General features: G+C 45.6%; 1 protein-coding gene across 1 annotated transcript in view; it reads left to right on the forward strand.

The window, feature by feature from the left end:
* KIF13B (kinesin family member 13B) overlaps positions 1–17,099 on the forward strand; it is a 78,969-nt gene extending 61,870 nt beyond the window's left edge. The window contains exons 33-40 of the mRNA XM_053459259.1: positions 745–897; positions 4,925–5,002; positions 5,354–5,407; positions 8,150–8,264; positions 8,681–8,814; positions 12,505–12,567; positions 14,639–15,614; positions 15,938–17,099. Coding sequence (XP_053315234.1) covers positions 745–897; positions 4,925–5,002; positions 5,354–5,407; positions 8,150–8,264; positions 8,681–8,814; positions 12,505–12,567; positions 14,639–15,614; positions 15,938–16,230 — 1,866 coding nt within the window. The 3' untranslated portion in view covers positions 16,231–17,099. The remainder of the gene's footprint in view (positions 1–744; positions 898–4,924; positions 5,003–5,353; positions 5,408–8,149; positions 8,265–8,680; positions 8,815–12,504; positions 12,568–14,638; positions 15,615–15,937) is intronic.
* Positions 17,100–18,636: the final 1,537 nt, after the last annotated feature.

Consider the following 18,636-nt stretch of genomic DNA (forward strand, 5'->3'; position numbering starts at 1 on the left):
TATACAGTAATATAACCCCCCCGCGCTGTATACAGTAATATAACCCCCAGCGCTGTATACAGTAATATAACCCCCAGCGCTGTATACAGTAATATAACCCCCCAGCGCTGTATACAGTAATGTCGGTCGGTGACAAAAACCTGCTTTTATCTAATTTTGCCCCAATAAACTCCCTTTATCTGCAGACCTGGAGCCGCCATTGCTGTCAGTCATGTGATATTTTGGGTGACTTTCCCGGCTCAAACACCGCACTGAGCTGATGCTTTATGGCAGTTTTAATGAGGCCTGTTCTCCATAGACTTTCATTGGTGAAAGGGTCAGACTGGATGATTAAGACTGAGCCATTCTGTTCTTCTCACAGGCAGTATGATAAATTAGAGTGTTTGTGAGAACACAAAAAGCCACCATGAAGCTGTTACAGGCATCATATTTTATGAAAGTCTGTTGATATAGATGTGTGTGTGTGTATATATATTATATATGGATGTGCATGTGTGTGTATATATTATATATAGATATTTGTGTGTGTGTGTGTATATATTATATATATATAATATATATATATATATTATATATAGATATTTGTGTGTGTGTGTATATATATTATATATAGATATTTGTGCGTGTATATATTATATATAGATATTTGTGTGTATATAATGTATATATAATGGTTGGGCTTTAAAGTGTTAGTCTTGTGAGCTGTTTTAGTCCATCGTATCTGTATTGTTCCTCTGGCTGCAGGACTCGCAGGGCTCTGAGGACAGAGAGGCATTAGCCCGGATGGCTGCCAACGTAGAGGAAGGTGCTTCTGCGGATTCAGAGGCTTACATCAAAAAGTACCTGCGCAGCGTCCTGGCCGTGGAGAACATCCTTACGCTGGATCGTCTTCGCCAGGTCTGTACCGCCGTATCCTAGCGTTTTTCTGAGAATCCATTATAATTAAAAAAAATTAAATATATATATAATCATTATAAAAAAAATAATAATTTTAAATGCCTTGTTGGCTGCCATAGATGGCGAATGACTTGATTTTTCAATCGTGATCAGCTTGATGCTCCCACCCAGCGGTGTTACTACTACTACTACTGCTACTACTACTAGTCCTACTCCTCTCCTCCCCATCACAGCCCGTGCACGTTAATCACCGGTGTCGCACGGAAAGCTAGAGGAGTCATTTTTAAAGCAATACGAACATAAAATGAAATTCTTACTTGTCTTCACCCACACGTTGGAAGCTCCTCCGTAATCGTCCCGCTCCGCTCCTGGAGGGATCTATCCGGCTCCTCGCTGCCCCGAAGAGCGTCAGACTCCACAGTGCTGCCGACCCAACGGTCTCTCTGTGCGGATTCATCTCTCTGCGCGATATTCTTGGTCGCTGCCGTTTTCGGACAAATGAGAAGAAACTGAAGAAATGTTCTTGAATTTTTTTTATTTTTTAAAGAACCCTGTGCTCTGGATAGCTGCAGAGTCTCTTCTTAAATTGCCCAAATTCATCATTTTCCTACTCTTTTCTTTGCCGAGTTACTGCGAGATCATCTATTTTTTCCCCTTTAAAGAGTTACAGCAGTATATGAAGTTTCCATCCTTTCATATAATCATATAGAAGTGAGCGTGGCTACAGTGTTCACGACGGTCGGCTTTGTCCGTGTTTCTGTACACCTCGGTATAAGCAGGCGCTCGCTGATTACCCTCGGTCAGGCGGAGAAGCCTTTCTTTATGGAAAAAGCTTACGATAGGATAAATGCAGTGATTGACTATTTTTATTTTTTTTAGTTAACCTTTTTGTTCCTTTGCTCTGAATTCAGAGGGAAAGGGAACAAGGAGAAGTTAACTTGTTTCACCCCCCCCCTTCTCCTGCAGGCTTTCCGCCCCGTCGGCCGGGGGCATCGAGGTCCGTGTAGTTTGGATGAAGGCAGGATCAGGTACCTGGGAGACAGAAGCAGCAGCGGCCGGAGACTCAGTGTGAAGCGGCTCTCAGAATTACCCCCATCTAAATGGGAGAGGTGCAGGCGGGCGTCCGCGCCCCCAGCGTTATTTCAAGAAGCCGTCTTTGCCCCCGAAGACAGAAGACGGGCCGACGCGAGCCTGTTACACGGCATAGAAGAGTATTCTTCCTACTGGCCCGAAACAACGTACTTCTCAGGAGGAGGTTGGGAGTAGGATGTTGGAACAGACTTCGGCCATAATGCGAATGAAGAACGGTGACCCCGGACATGATCGAGAGACTTCATCAGTGCTTTCAGCTCAGCGTCAGTCTGCTGGTGTAAAGCAGTTTGCGGACGTTAACAAGTGAAATTGGACAGCAAAAAAAATCCCCCTTTCGAGACAGTTGGAAGTGGGCAGTGTGAAATACTTCTGGAATGGACCGTCTCGCTGTAGACCTTTGCCGCAGAGTAGAACCTGCTGTGATTTTAAGCAAAAGTATTTTCTATGAAAAAAAAAATCAGACTGCAGAATCCAGCGCAGTTACCTCTGGACAGATGTGATGTTCTTATAAACGAAGCATTCAGGAGATAATCCGTATGATGCCCCCGCTAAGATGAGCATTCAGCACGAAAGTGGTTAAAAACAGTCCATATATAACAATGTGGGGTGGCATTGGGTCATAATCAGAGGTGATCAAGAAGAAACAGTATGTGCCCCCCCATATTGTAACAATGGATTTGGTTCCACATTCCAAGCAGTAGTGACATATACACTGCCGTTCAAAAGTTTGGGGTCACTTAGAAATGTTCTTAGTTTTGAAAGAAAAGCAGATTTTGTCCATGCAAATAACATATCTTCATAGGTGTACAGAGACCCGTTATCACTCCCATCACTCCTGGGTTCCAATGGCCCTTCATCACTCCCATCACTCCTGTGTTCCAATGGCCCTTTATCACTCCCATCACTCCCATCACTCCTGTGTTCCAATGGCCCTTTATCACTCCCATCACCCCTGTGCTCCAATGGCCCTTTATCACTCCCATCACTCCTGTGTTCCAATGGCCCTTTATCACTCCCATCACTCCTGTGTTCCAATGGCCCTCAATTACTCCCATCACTCCTGTGTTCCAATGGCCCTTTATCACTCCCATCACTCCTGTGTTCCAATGGCACGTTGTGTTCACTGATCTAAGTTTACGTATAAAAGGATAATTGATGGTTAGAAACTCTTTTTGTAATTATGTTACAGAAATGTCCTTGTTTTCCATGAGAACAGCTGAGTGACCCCAAATGTTTAAACGGCTGTGTATATTATATTATATATATTATATATATATTTGTTTTTGGAAGGAGCAGCATGTGACTTGCTGGCGATGGGACCTCTTTAGTGGTTAAAATACAGCGTATTACGTTTTCTTTAAACCCGCTAAGATCTGCACGTTAATTTTCTGCACGTTATGCTAAATTCTTCGCCCTTTGTTACCCGGTGACCCAAATTAGCATTTTTATGCGCAGATCGTTAAGTACGCGTTCTTTGGAGTAGATTTTCTTAAGCCTTTCTAATATCAAAAAAAGAAGAAACGGCTAAGCCAGCGGGCGCATGTTTAATAAGGTTTGGGACCTGGAAGACGCGTGGCCCCCAGTATACCCTAAGATAAGGACACACGCTAAGAACATGGATAAACGCTCATGTAGATCCCCGTGACTGGTTTATCATGTTGCAGAACACAAACCCTCCCATGTACGCCTTTTAAACCTGGTATTGGGCATCCATTCCATGTATGGAGCTGGCTGGCTGGCTTAGGATGGTGGGAGTTGTAGTTGAGCAGCTTAGCGCATCATCTAATATTTAACCACAGACCAGCTCCTTGTCTTTTATGGGTTTTGCAAACTTTTAATGCAAAGATTATTTAGAAGACGAGATAAAAGGAGACGGCGAGTCCCTGCTCTTCAGATTACACCGAATTAATATATTGATAAATCATTATAATTAATATATTGATAAATCTTTATAATACATTGATATGTCATTATTAATATATTGATGTCGTAATTAATATAGTGATGTCATTATAATATATTATAATATATTGATAAGTCATTATTAATATATTGAAAAGTCATTAATTAATATATTAATAAATCATAATATATTGATAAGTCATTATACTATATTGATAAGTCATAATTAATATAGTAATAAATCCTTATTAATATATTGATAAATCCTTATAATACATTGATGTCATTATAACTAATACATTGATAAATCATTAATATATTACTCTCTGCAGGCCACTGCTTCCATTCTACCTCGTTATGGATCAGCCCCAGCCGTGCTGATCACTAATGTATAATATAATGTATATGATCCGCGGCAGAAATGCTGCACTTGTCAATAATCTGTAATAAAATTACTATTAAAGCTTAATTCAAAAGAAAATCCGTTTTCCGCCTCTCTGTTCCCTAGATTTCTGTAACGATCAGAAATGTATCCTTTTAATCTCTGAATTTTCCAAGGGAAAAGGATTTCATCCAGAAGCATTTTTACTTAATAACAATCAAGTTACGACTCGGATAAAAAGTCTAGAGTGTGCATCGTATGCTAAGAATTTAAGTTCGATTCCGTCTGAAGAAGAGACATCTGAGGTTCCAAAAGCTTTAGATTATTTAATATCTTTTTTCTGTGTTGGACAAATAAAATGAATCAACGTCAATATTTCACTTTGGGGACAATCGAGTTAAAGGCTCTGAGAATTCTGTCCAAAGCGACTTTTTACCGATCTGACATCTGTTTGTGAAAGTAGTTCAGGTGCGGGGAGCAGTCGCCGGAGGCATCTGATGGGACGGGGACGGGGGGGGGGGGGATTACAGAATGCTTAGTAGTTTCATACATGGGTACTTAGTTTAAAATGTAGAACGTATGTCCGTTTCCGTGTATCTTGGACATATAGCGTTTCATTAAGTAACTATGATCTCTGTTCTTCCTCCCCAGGAGGTGGCCGTAAAGGAGCAGCTATCAGCGAAGGGGAAGCTGAGCCGCCGAAGTCTGAGCTCACCAAATGTGCATCGGGTAAGACCTTCCCCCGAGTGATAAAGGGCCATTGGAACACAGGAGTGATGGGAGTGATAAAGGGCCATTGGAACACAGGAGTGATGGGAGTGATAAAGGGCCATTGGAACACAGGAGTGATGGGAGTGATAAAGGGCCATTGGAACACAGGAGTGATGGGAGTGATAAAGGGCCATTGGAACACAGGAGTGATGAGAGTGATAAAGGGCTATTGAACCCAGGAGTGATGGGAGTGATAAAGGGCCATTGGAGCGCAGGAGTGATGGGAGTGATAAAGGGCCGTTGGAACACAGGAGTGATGGGAGTGATAAAGGCCTGTCTCCTATACACATGTTTTGTTGTCCTCGGCAGCTCTCGGGGAGCCGGCAGGATCTGAGTCCCCAGCACAGCCTGGCTAATAACCGGGTAAGTTGTTCCGGCCGGACGTGTAACTCGTATGTTTGTAATGTATTTATATCCTCGTTTAATGTTTATTTCATACGTAGGAGTTTTTAAAGCTTGGCTTTGGGGGAGTCGGTGACATTTTGGGATTTCTAAACACTGTATTGATTGGCTGTATGGATTTCCTACGCGGGATGGAATGCTCTAAAAATCTGATATTTTGTCTCCTGAATATTATTATTAAAGTGAATTAAATATTTCAAGAAAATTCATACAAATATCTCCTGCGAAAATACCAATCTCTCTCGTTTATAATGCAGGTTTTCTAATTTCCCTGCAGCTTTGAAAATGGACAATTGGGTGTTTTGCTTTACCGAAAGGGTAGTAGTAAAGTGGAACAGCCTACCAGCAGAAGTGGTAGAGGGTAATACAGTGAGGGTATTAAACATGAATGGGGTAGACATACGGCTCCCGAATCTAATACGAGACCAACGACTGATTAAGGAAAGGATGGGCCGAATGGGGCCGATCATGCGACGGGTTCTGTGTTTCTGTTTAATACGGTGTTTTGGGAAGCCATTACCGCGTTCCCCGATCGTTAGCGAGACTTTGTTTCTGGTATTACTGTCTGAAGTTGTCTGTGGAATTATTTATTGCTTCGAGGTTCAGGACAGGTTGTCATTAACGTCAAATAAAAAGCTTATCAGGCAGAAAAGGGAAGCCTCTTCCCAAAAGACTCACAGCGGCTTTCTTTTCACGGTAAAGTTTTGCTGACGTTTTGCCAAGACTCTGATCCGGCCGCGGGTATCAGTGGGCCGGTGGCTAGTCCTGGGCCAAGGGCGGCCGACGAGGCTTGGGGTTCTTGGCAGTTTGGGGTTTACAAACGGCGGGGAGCGTAACTAACCCCTCGGAATAGGGCGAGACCTCTGTAAACCTTCGACGTACCGGTGCGACCGCCAACGAGGTGCCAGCATTTTATTGCAGCCGCAGGGACGTCTCCCCAACATCGCCGGGGAGAAAAACATTTTCACCTCTTCCAAAAAAAAAATATGTATACAAAAAATACATTTAAAAAAAAAAAATCTCATAAAACAATAAATGCTTCTTTTGGGGCCGTTCCTCCTCTTTCGGCCACTAGATGGTGCCGTTCCGCAGACAAGAAAGTAAATGTAGGCAATTATGTAACCAGGATCTGGGTGAGGATGATGGGCATTGGAGTCCCTTGCTGCGTTAGCTCGGAAACGGGATCAAACGCTTCACTTTTTTCCACCTTTTGGTAACAGCGTTAAAGTTTTTTTTCCCCGGATCTGGATCACCGGACCGGGTACCACAGGGGCCAGTCTGTAGTTTATTATTATTGGTACCCAAAATGAAGTTGCTGCGTTTTCCCAAATGAAGCCAAACTGATTACACTTTTTTAATTCTTCAGCTGGATTTAGGCTGTGGGTTCCTTTTTTTCGTTGTCATGTGATAAATAAGCGTTGAGTTCTATATATTTATACGATGTAACAAATGATTTCTGGGACGAATTGGGAAGCAGGTGCTGGTAATAAACGTGTTCACCTCGGGAGTGTAGATGGAACAGCACCTTTAACTGCAATCATCTCCGACTCATAAAACCTTTTCAGTCCAAACATCGAGATTCCTCCCAGAAACGCAGCCGCTTCGTTCAGATTCAAAGGAAAGTGACTTTCCGCTGTTAATGGGACGTGAGCAGCCGGCAAACGCAGAGAAACCCACACCGCCAAATTTATCATTTTTTTTAATATCATTTTATGAATTTTTTTCCCCATTTTTTGCTACTTGTTCTATCGCTTTCCGGTCCCGGGGGGGGGGTCGTTATTCGAAATGGAATTTTCAGCATAAATTTGGTGATGGCAGCAAGCCGCGATATATTTAGATAAAAAAAAAAAATAACGAGCGGTTCTGCCTGCCATTTAACCGGTTAATTTGTAACGCGCCGCGGGGGCCACTATCGGGCCGGCGCAATTCAGCCGAGCCGCTGGGCTTTCTGCAAGGTGAAAGAGGCTTTTAACGCGACGGAGGCATTAAGAATCACCGGCATCTTCCATAAAAATAAACGGGGCGTTTACGAGGAAGGTTGAGCAGCTTAAATCCCGGCCAATGGCAGACGCGGCAGGAAGAGGAGAACGGAGGGGTCTTCAATGTTTTTGTGAATTAATATTGTTTATGGACGATATGAGGCAGGGATACACATGTGAACGTAGGATTTCCCACGCAGGTTTAATCCCCTTACTGTATTGCCCTCTACCACTTCTGCTGGGAGGCTGTTCCACTTATCTACCTCCCTCTCAGTAAAGCAATACTTCCATTACATCTAAGCCTCTGACTGTTAGTTTAGGTTATATTATGAGCCTCCCTGTAGCTAAATCTTGATCCTTTCGGGAGTGGGCAGCATGTGGCATCCAACAGCCATTCCTATCATTCTCAGCTTCCCGTCTACTGACCCCTGTCCTATCGCCTGGAATACTTGATTCCTTATTAAAAATACTTGATTATTCACTCCGTAGAACAAACGAACTAGGAGCCAAACATCATATTGGTAGAAAGTAACGCAGTGGCTGCTGTCTGAGGATGGTGGGAGTCGGCGCCCAACAGGAAACAGTATTGTGACCTCACTGTGTATGTTTTATGAATAGGGATCTCTGCCGTGGATTGTGATCTCCCGGCCCATCCTGTCTGTTTGTGAAAAGGCTCTTTATGTCCTAAGTGTCCCCTAAACATATTGTGTCTGTCCTTTAATAGGGCCGATGGGAGAGCCAGCAAGACGTTTCCCAAAGCTCCCCGATCTCCGGCCGCCACGTCAGCCCGGCCCGTCATTCCTTCTACGCCGGCTCCCCGCAGCACCAGACGGATCCAGGTACGAAGACACAGTCTTCAAAATACATTTTTTTTACATTTTTAATGTTTTCTCAAAATGTCCTTCAACTCCTTTCCGTTGTTGGCTCCGTGCTCGGCTAGCATGCGTGTGATTGGCTGCTGCTCCTCCAATTGATTTCACGTATGAGCAGGAAGTGTACGTGAGTATGCTTCCTGTATTCACAGAGATCAGCAGGGGGAGGAGTCTAAAGATTCAGATACAGTAACATTCCGATTGGAACGCGGCAGAATGATCCCCCTTATACATTTCATTGTGAGATAAAACCCTACCCTCTCTAAATCTATTATTTAAGGGAGCCTCGCGAGTCTTGCACTGGATACAATGTGGAGAGGAGCTCTTTGTGAATGTTTTGAGGCGTGGAAGGTTTTTGGTAACATCGTGATTTTTTCCGGCAGGTCTCGGAAGTCTCGCGTCTTCGTATCTGAGTCCCGTGAAAGCCCTTGTGCAGCCGATGCCCAAAGTCTTTAAAACTCTCTTCCCTCAGCGCAACGACAAGATCAGACCCTCCACCTCTCCTCTTGCGCAACAGGTAGGTTCCGTTATCTCCGCCGGCTTAACGCCAGCCCCGAGTGTCCTGCGGGGAATTACGTTTGCGTGGGATTTATGAAGAGCTGTAAGTGGCGGCTGGCGAGAGGCCAAATGAGACGTTTATTCCGTGTTTCTCCTTGGTTACGCCGTCCGGACTTTCTTTCTCGAGTGTGGCTTCAATATGAAACTTATTTCATTTAATTCTCTTCGGAAATCCCTAACATTCCGCGGGAGGCGAGGAGTTAATAGCCCCTCGGCATTAGCGTTACTGTATACAGCACTCGGTATAATACCCACGGAGTATTTTTGTTATGTTCTGCTGCACTTCACCTTCATCGTAATGGATTGTCTATCCCTTTGGTACGCTAAGGGTTAATCGTAACCCGGAGAGACGGGGACGCTTTGCGGATAGACACCGTTCTAGCGGCACGTAGGGGGGGTCGGTCTTCATCGCTCCTGATGGGGGTTTAGCTTTTGTAAAGGATGACAAACAGATCGTAGAAGTTGCCCTTAAGAAATCTTTCCGTCTTCATTATGCCCGCAATAAATGTCATCGGCCCCCGGGGGGCACTAAACTCGAGCGCAGCGTAAGCACATTCTGTGATTTCCATAATGTGGGCTTTGTGACTACTTAACGTGTAATGTGTGGTCTGTCAGGGGTCAGCGGCGCTCCAGTGTTAATAAAACATGGCCCTTAATTAGCGCTGATTGCTTCAGAAGGTGAAATGCGGAGCGGCTTCTTCCCCGGCCCGGAATCCATCGGCTTTATTTATAACGCGGCAGGTGGAATGTAGAAACCGGACAGGACCACGGCGGGACCCCCACGAGCGCTAAATCACGGAGTATCGGCTCTCCGAGATATAAGTGGACCCTTGGCCAGCGCTGTATACAGTAATATAACCCCCCCCAGCGCTGTATACAGTAATATAACCCCCCCAGCGCTGTATACAGTAATATAACCCCCCCAGCGCTGTATACAGTAATATAACCCCCAGCGCTGTATACAGTAATATAACCCCCAGCGCTGTATACAGTAATATAACCCCCAGCGCTGTATACAGTAATATAACCCCCAGCGCTGTATACAGTAATATAACCCCCAGCGCTGTATACAGTAATATAACCCCCCAGCGCTGTATACAGTAATATAAACCCCCAGCGCTGTACACAGTAATATAACCCCCCAGCGCTGTACACAGTAATATAACCCCCCAGCGCTGTATACAGTAATATAACCCCCAGCGCTGTATACAGTAATATAACCTCCCAGCGCTGTATACAGTAATATAACCCCCAGCGCTGTATACAGTAATATAACCCCCAGCGCTGTATACAGTAATATAACCCCCAGCGCTGTATACAGTAATATAACCCCCAGCACTGTATATAGTAATATAACCCCCCCAGCGCTGTATACAGTAATATAACCCCCCCAGCGCTGTATACAGTAATATAACCCCCCAGCGCTGTATACAGTAATATAACCCCCAGCGCTGTATACAGTAATATAACCCCCAGCGCTGTATACAGTAATATAACCCCCAGCACTGTATATAGTAATATAACCCCCCCAGCGCTGTATACAGTAATATAACCCCCAGCGCTGTATACAGTAATATAACCCCCCCAGCGCTGTATACAGTAATATAACCCCCCAGCGCTGTATACAGTAATATAACCCCCAGCGCTGTATACAGTAATATAACCCCCAGCGCTGTATACAGTAATATAACCCCCAGCGCTGCATACAGTAATATAACCCCCCCCAGCGCTGCATACGGTAATATAACCCCCCCAGCGCTGTATACAGTAATATAACCCCCAGCGCTGTATACAGTAATATAACCCCCAGCGCTGTATAAAGTAATAACTGATATGCCGCTGCCTGAAAACATATTTTTGGGACAAAAAGAAAACTGAGCGATATTTCTGAAAACGTGTTTTTTATCTGATGTTTGTAATGAAGAGATGGTGGGCGGATCCCCTCTAAAATAGATGCCAAAAAGTGCATTTTAAACACTTCTGGGAATGGTCGATTGATGCGTGTATATATATATATTTGACACGTGATGACTTAATATTGGGTATTAGGGTGTGGAGGGCCCTGAGATGTGGTTTGAACGCCCCGCTCCCCGAGTGTTCGCTCCCCGTAGACCTCGGATGACTTTCTCGGGACCGGGAATCTGAGTGAGGAGCTGCTGTGTATCGGGGGGGGGGGGGGGCGGCCGTCGGCCGGGGTCACGTCAGGCCATTGATTTAATGTCTCGCCGTCTCTTCCGCCTTTCTTCATGCTCTCCGCAGAGTAGATTGATGCACTTCCCAAAAACCATTACTAGATCCGCCGGAGATTTCATCCAAATACCCAGCGCCCTTCTGTCATTTATTAAAACGTTTGCAGGAAGAGCTGAGCGTCCGTGCGCTGCCGGGACCGGCTGCCGAGACCGCCCGGGAACCGAGTTATGAGAGAGCCTCAGATTGGAAGGGGTTTTAAAAAGTGATGCCACCATAGCGTCCACGTCACACATCCAAGTGTCCTCTGCCCCTGATGCCCCTCTTTCCTCCCCTGATGCCCCTCTTTTAAGTTTCGGGGGGTATGGACGCGAGGGGGGGGTTACTCTTCTCCTAGCCCCGCCAGCAGCAGTCACTGGTTTTATATTGGGGGACTGGGCGGTCTTTATAGAAATTTCGGGGTCTGCTCACCAAAAATGGGTTAAAAGCACCCGATGTGAGTATTGAGGCGTTTGCTCTGCCCCCCCCCTCGCCAGTAAAGGCCGCTGGTCTCCTCTCCCCCCCATCCATTTCTGTGACAGGCCCTGATAATGGGAGTCCTTAACCTTATTTATGGCGCGATCGGCTGGAAATAGACCTCGCGCTCCTCGCATTTTCTGATGGCTTCAATCCAGGAGGGAGCCGTAAAGAGCTGCTTGTTAGAACACGGGGCCGGCGGGGGCCGTATCTGTCGGCTTTCGGGCAGAGCTTAGAGTCGCGCAGGCTTCGGTTACATTGTAACGTGTGCGCCAAAAGCAGAACGTATGTTTTTCACAATAACCACCAGCCTCATTTCTGTTAAAATCTTCCTTGTTTGGTCAGTTTTCCCTTTTTTCTAATTTTTTCCCATTATATACATTATTCCACATTGGTTTTTTTTTCTGATTTTCTGATCTAATGCATGTGTGTAACGGTAGTCTCATTAAATAATATATATATATACTTGTAATTTTTTATTTTATATATATATATATTTTTAACATTTATATATTTTTTTACTTTGTGTATATATATTTGTTTTTTTATTATTATTATCGTTTTTATTCAGCCCTTTTCTCTAAATAAATCAGTTTTTTTTTTTTTTTTTTATAAGTTTTGAAGGTCTTTGCCCCCCTCAAAGTAATACGTGGGATATCAATGTGCTGTACAGCACGAGTGAAGTGGCACAGCAGAGAGATTTATTGCAGGGACAGAGCAGAGATTCACATATTTTCTTAAATTGGAGATAAATATTTGCGGGGGGGGCGAGCCCCATCACGGCAGCTTCTGTTGGAGATATTCACATCTCCCGCCGCGCCGTATTAAATAGCGAAGGGCGTTATTCAGAATGAAAGACGGCAGAAAAGAACCCGTTGGCTCGTGAAGTTTGGTAAAAGTCTGGGTTATAAGAGTTGTAATGGAATTCCGTGCTCGTGTATTTCAGCCGATCCCTCGTATCATGGTCCAGTCGGCCAGCGTGGATGAAAACGCTTCGAAGCTTAAGCCGGTAAGTGAGGATTTCTGGTTTCTATGCTGATCGGGGCCCGGACCGGCCATCGGGCAAATGCTTAGGAGGGCTGCTGGCCATCAGCGCCCCATACCCACGCGACCATGCGCTGCGACATGCGGTCAGCGGCTGGGTATATCCAACCACTCACACCTACGCCATCCGGTGGCGGCTCTGCCGTGTGATCCCCAGTCCGGCCCCGATGTTCATAAGCAAGGGCCGGTTCAAAGAATAGAGCGTTAAATCTCGTACTGGGGTTTCACAATAACATTTATTACTAGTAATTATTATTATATGGCGCCCTCATATACCGCAGAGCTTGGCATTTCTAACCAGTGGCCGGTTACCGTGGCGATCTTTGATCTCCCCAACCAGCCTATTAACTCTATAGAGACTCTTCTGGCTCGGCACAACCTTCATTAAAAGGTGCTGCGTACCTTTAAGACACCGCGCCGGGGTATGATGTCATATCCTAGCGCTCCATTTCTTAAAGGCACGCAGCACCATTATAGAACCCGGGCCCCAATCACAGACGGGGGGCACTGCTTTAGGTTGCTTAATGGTTAAACATGCTTTATTCATCATGCGTGTGCATTTCATGTGGTGGACATAACATGTTATTTGTTACATATTATAACAATGTAACGCTCTTGTCTTTTTCATCTTTTGGAAGAAAATCTATAACAAGTAAAGAAATTAACGTTAATTATATTAACCCTAAAATAGCCATTATCCAAATTTTATAAGTAGTTTGAACTTCCATAATACCCAAGCCGGTTTTAAATGAATTTTAATACTTGTGGTGCGGGTCACGAAAGTCTCTCCCCTGCCTCTCCTATAAGTCTGTCCGCTGACAGGCGCTATCGATTACCCCGGCTCGGTACATCGCCGCCCGCGGGACGCGAACGTGAAGAATGGGCTCTTTCATCTCCGCAGCTGCCTTTAAATTCTTCACCTGTAAGTTGACGGGACCCGAGAAAGCCAAGGGTAGCAGGTAGCAAAATTTGGAAATGAAAAATAAATCTTGGAGAAAAAAAAAAAAAAGAATCCGTGATTTATCAGAATCCTTAAGTGCAGCCAGAGACGTGCGAGAGACGCGGATTTATCACGGCAGCCGTCCGTCGGCCATAAATCCCGCGTCGTGAACAGCAAAGGACCGGAGCTGTCGTATAAATCATACAGCGAGTAAATACGAGGGAGACAAAGCAAGCGTTTCCCGTACACAATGTGTCCTTTCCCCGAGATGCGACACGGCGGCTGTCCTCTGCTGCGCAGTCCCCGACGGCTGAATAATTAACCCTTTTTGTCATCTTCTGATTGAGAACGTCCGTCTTTAAAACCCCCCCACCATATTGGAATAGATTGTCAAATTCTGTACATATTAAGCGACTGGCGTGCCGGGATGTAACCGCAGATTAGATCTGGGAAATGAATCGCTTAAGGTGTCTGTTTACCCCTTCGGAATTCCAGGTGGAACGCTCGCTCCTTTTTAAAAGGCTTAAACAGAATGTGGAACGGGAATAACGCGGAGCGGGAATAACGCGGAGCGGGAATAACGCGGAGCGGGAAGTTAGCAGTCGTTTTCTTCAATAAAATGGGTTTTTGCAAAGTTTCGGAAGAGGTCTTTCCAAGTAATGGAAAGGCTGGATCAGCAGGGGGCGACGTGCAGGGCAGGTAATGCAGAATTGTACAGAAAGCAGCCTGCACGTTTAACTTTACAAGCTGCTTTATCTAACCGACCACTACCCATCACATGGTGACTCCACGTTTCACATGATATAGTATTTTAGGTTAAAAAATACTCAAGTCCATCAAGTTCAACGACACCGTTGATCCGGAAGAAGGCAAAGAACCTGCATTAAAGTGAATTCCAATTCTGCCTCAAAAAGTGGGGAAAACTTCCTTCCCGACCTCAGTGGCATCTGAATTCTCACTGGAAACGTTTGTTCTCTCCAGGTCTTCTCACTCGCGTTGCGTTAACGTTTACTGCTTTAACTTTCCCACCGTAGGTCCGCTCGTGGTTGGATTTTTCGGCATTGTTCATGAGTTACTCTTTCGTTTTTCCTATCAGGTTACCCAGGAAGAACGGGCAGCGGTGCGGCCGCCGGTAATCATCCGTTCACCCAACCAAGAGAAGAAAAATGAGAGGACGCCCTCGGGGGCTTCTCAGCAGAAGGCGAGCGACTCTCCGGGACAGGAGACCCAAGAAGGTCCTCCAAGCCCAATCAGCGAAGCCTCGAGCGGGTATTTTTCACACAGCGTCTCTACGGCGACCCTTTCGGAAGCGCTGAGCGCGGGCAGCGAGGTGCCGAGTCCGACGTCCGCAACAAACGCCAACGGGTTTCCTACGATCCAGGTGTCTTCTCCTACGAGCTCCGCCGGGAACTCGGACATCTCTCAAGACGGGGTGCCTTCCGAGACCAGGTCAAGCAAGGTGGGAGTTGAAGAAAAGGTAGAAACTGAGTCCGTGACTACATCGAATAGCATCGTACAGCTGCCGGAGGGCAGACCAGAGGGCGACAGAACCCAAGATGACCCTTCTTCAGAGGGCAGTGTAGGAAGCCACCAGACCACCTCCACCTTGGATAAAGAGCGTTCTCCAGAAAAGCTGCATGTCTCCGTAAAGCTGCCCTCGGCAACGTCTCAGGGGGCCGGCACAGACTTCTCGATGCCACCTGCTAAGCCTAATCCTACGCCGGACCCCTCAACCCAGACCAAAGCAGGGGTTTCGCCTTTCAGAATACAAAAAGTGAGAACGTCCGAGCTGAAGTCCTTCGCCCGCATTCTCCCCGACGACGCCGGAGACGCGCCCGGGGCGGCCGTCAAGTCGAAAGGAAGCAGGGACAGACTGGACGATCCGGCGGAGAGGGCCGATGGCAAGCAGGAAGTGACATCGGACTCGGAGGAGGCACAGGAAGTTCCCGACTGGTTAAAAGAAGGGGAATATGTCACCGTCGGCTCGAATAAAAGCGGCATCGTTAAATACGTAGGACCCGTAGACTTCCAGGAGGGACTCTGGGTCGGCGTCGAGCTCGATTTGCCCGCAGGTAGGACGTTTACGTTTAATGACGCGCTCCTTTCTATATGTAAACGTGCGCGGTCTCGCAGATTAATGCATATTGGTATATTTTTGCTGAAGCTTTAGTTTGACAGAAAGGGGTAATTGGCGCATGTTTTAGAAGACGCGGTTAAGCAGATAATAAGTCTTCTTGGCTGCTGTGTCCTGGAGAAGCTTCAAGTCTTGTTATCCCTGATAAGTTCCTCTCGTTCCCGGACAGGAAGATAACGAACGTCTCAGAGCTTCATGATTGGGGGCCGAGAGTGCGTTTCTTTGGGGCACAGACCTCTAACTCTTTATGTTCCATTCCAGGCAAAAATGACGGTTCCATAGGTGGCAAGCAGTACTTCAAGTGTAATCCCGGCTACGGGGTCTTGGTGAGACCCGACAGGGTGAAGAAAGCCACCGGAGCGGTCCGTAGGCGAAGCGCCGGGTTACGCTTGCAAGGCGGAGCGGCCAACGAGAACAGAAAGAGCGGCAACCTCTCCGGCTCGGCCGGCAACCTCGCCGCGTTGACCGCCCTGGCGAAGCACGAGCGGACGAGCCTAAAGGCCGACGAAAGGAACCAAAAGAAAGCGGAAAACCGGAAATCCTGGGCCAATTAAAGCGAATCCGCGCGGCCCGCTAGGATGTGTAAGAGGCCACCCCCGAAGACGACCCGGTCTCCTACGCTAACAACTTCACGGCGTTGTTTTCCGACTAATTTATCAAACGGGACCAAACGACACCCCCGGGCCTGACAGATTGGGGGGTATTGGGGATTTACGCCGGCTGCGTGTCCGTTATCTGGAAGCCGGTGTTTGGGGTTGTACTGATTGACGGCTCCTCGATAATCTGATTATACCGAACCTGCACGATATTTAGGGCTGATTTTTTTTTTAAAAAAAAAAACTAAAATATATATATTTTGGCGTTACCATGGAAATTTTTACGTGTGTGTGTCGTGTGCACCGCCCTATGTGTAAATATGTAAGTGTAAATTTGTGTGTGTATGTGTGTGATATAAAATGAGATATATACATACATACATGTACATGATGCTTGGGAGGATTTGGAATTTTTTTTTCTTTTCATTTTTTTGTTTTTTTTTTAGCCAAATAAAAGATAAGGGGGTAAAAACAAAAAAAAAAAAAAGCAGACCTTTCACAGTTTTACGGTAGATTAGCAGACACGTTTTTTTATTTTTGATTTAAAATGCTAAATAATAGTAAAGAACGCTTGTTTTCTGATTTAATTGACTTAAAAAAAAAAAAAACACAAATTTTTCTATTGGGAGCGATAATCCTCTGAAATCACTTGGTGTATTTCCTCATTTTTGGTAATTCTTTGAGGGTTTTATTTTTTATTTAAAATTATAATTTTGGAACATTACCATGGATTCGGCTCTCTATCCCCACGAGTGTAACGAGCGCACATATCATTTCTCCTACGCCTGGTGAAAGTATTTTTTTATTTATATTATTTATGGAGGGTGAGGGGTGAAGAATAGAATTTATATACATTTTATGGGGTGGGGGACGGCGATTCACAATCATTGAGATTTTTTTTTTTTTTTTTTTAAACCTGTGGAATATTGTAACCCTCGGCTTTTAAATGCTATTTTTTTTTCTTAGGGCCATTTAAAGAGCCCGCCAGTAAACATATTAACCCTTCTTAGCGTAATCTTCTATCTGCCTCGGTGATCTAGAACGTATTTTTCTATTTCAATAAAACGTTCTCTGTCCGCCCTGATAAACGCCGTTCTTCTGCCCTAGAGATGACTTCCAAACGGCGTCTCCTGAGACAATAGGCAGGGGCTCGCGTTGCTTTGGACCTGGCCGAGGAAGCTCTAGAACGACGTCTCCCCCCCCGGTGCTATCTTTATACGGGGGCTGAGAACCTAAATGTGTTTCTTTGTCTTCATAGAACGTTCCGCTCGATGTTCTCGCCGTCTTGTGTCGCCCGCCTTGTAAGCCCGACGTGGCCAACCGGTGCCAAGCCCGTGCTGATAAGCCTTATACTTTATTCTAAATGTCACCGATTTATAAACTTCAGTCTTCTGTCTAAAAAATGCACTTCCACCCCCTAAATTGCACGATATTTTCTTACCGGCGCGTTCACGGAACACGGCAGCACCGCGTCGCTCGCACTCTTTTCTTCAGGGAGTTCTGGCAGATTTTTGTACGCAGTTTCCGTAGTTTGATGCGATCCGTACCGCGGAAGCCTTAACCACCCAAACGCTAATTAAACACTAATTAATCAACCGCCCCCCCCCCACAGGGTAACTGGGACCCCGCAGAAAACACTCTACAGTTCGTTAAATACACGGAGGGCTGCCTTGTAATCACTGGGGGGGCTCTTTAAATACGACTCCTGGGCTGAAGGGGCCTTTGGGGGCCCCATTAAGAAGTTAAGTGCCTTAACCCTTCCGCAGCGTGTAGCCGGGCGCGGACCCCGATTACCGTCCGTTGGGTATATGGATGGGATGTACACGGATCAGCCAATACTCCTTTGGGTATTTATGGTCTTCCTCGATGTTTCTCTCCTTTTTCTTTTGGGACTCCGTATTTAGTTATTACGGCTCTAAACGGTCACTTTTCATCTTTTCTATTAAAAAAAAAAAAAAATCCCTTAGCCCAACTATACATTTTTTTTATGGCACTGGCTAGTTTTTGGTGATTTAGTAATATTATTGATATTATTTTGCGTGTGACGCTCCGCCTGCCTTAAGTGCGGAGAAATAGGTTTCATTTACACGGGTTTTGCGGTTATTCAGCACGAGGCTCTGGGACGGGTGTAAAAGTTCTTTAGGCGCGTCGCATGGCGAGAGGAGGAATTCCTCTGGGTCTGGTTTGCGTCCGGTTCCAAAACGTGGCTTTTTATTTATTATTAGAAACATTCCCAACATCACTAACGAGCTCGTTATAAAGGCCCCGACGCGTTTCACCAGGAGGAAGAGCTTGAGCTGCTCCTACCTAATGCATCGTCCGTGAGAGATCTTTTAAGTCATCTCAGTGATTGAACTATACATT

This window comes from Spea bombifrons, chromosome 3 (assembly GCF_027358695.1).
Source record: "Spea bombifrons isolate aSpeBom1 chromosome 3, aSpeBom1.2.pri, whole genome shotgun sequence".
NCBI lineage: Eukaryota > Metazoa > Chordata > Amphibia > Anura > Pelobatidae > Spea > Spea bombifrons.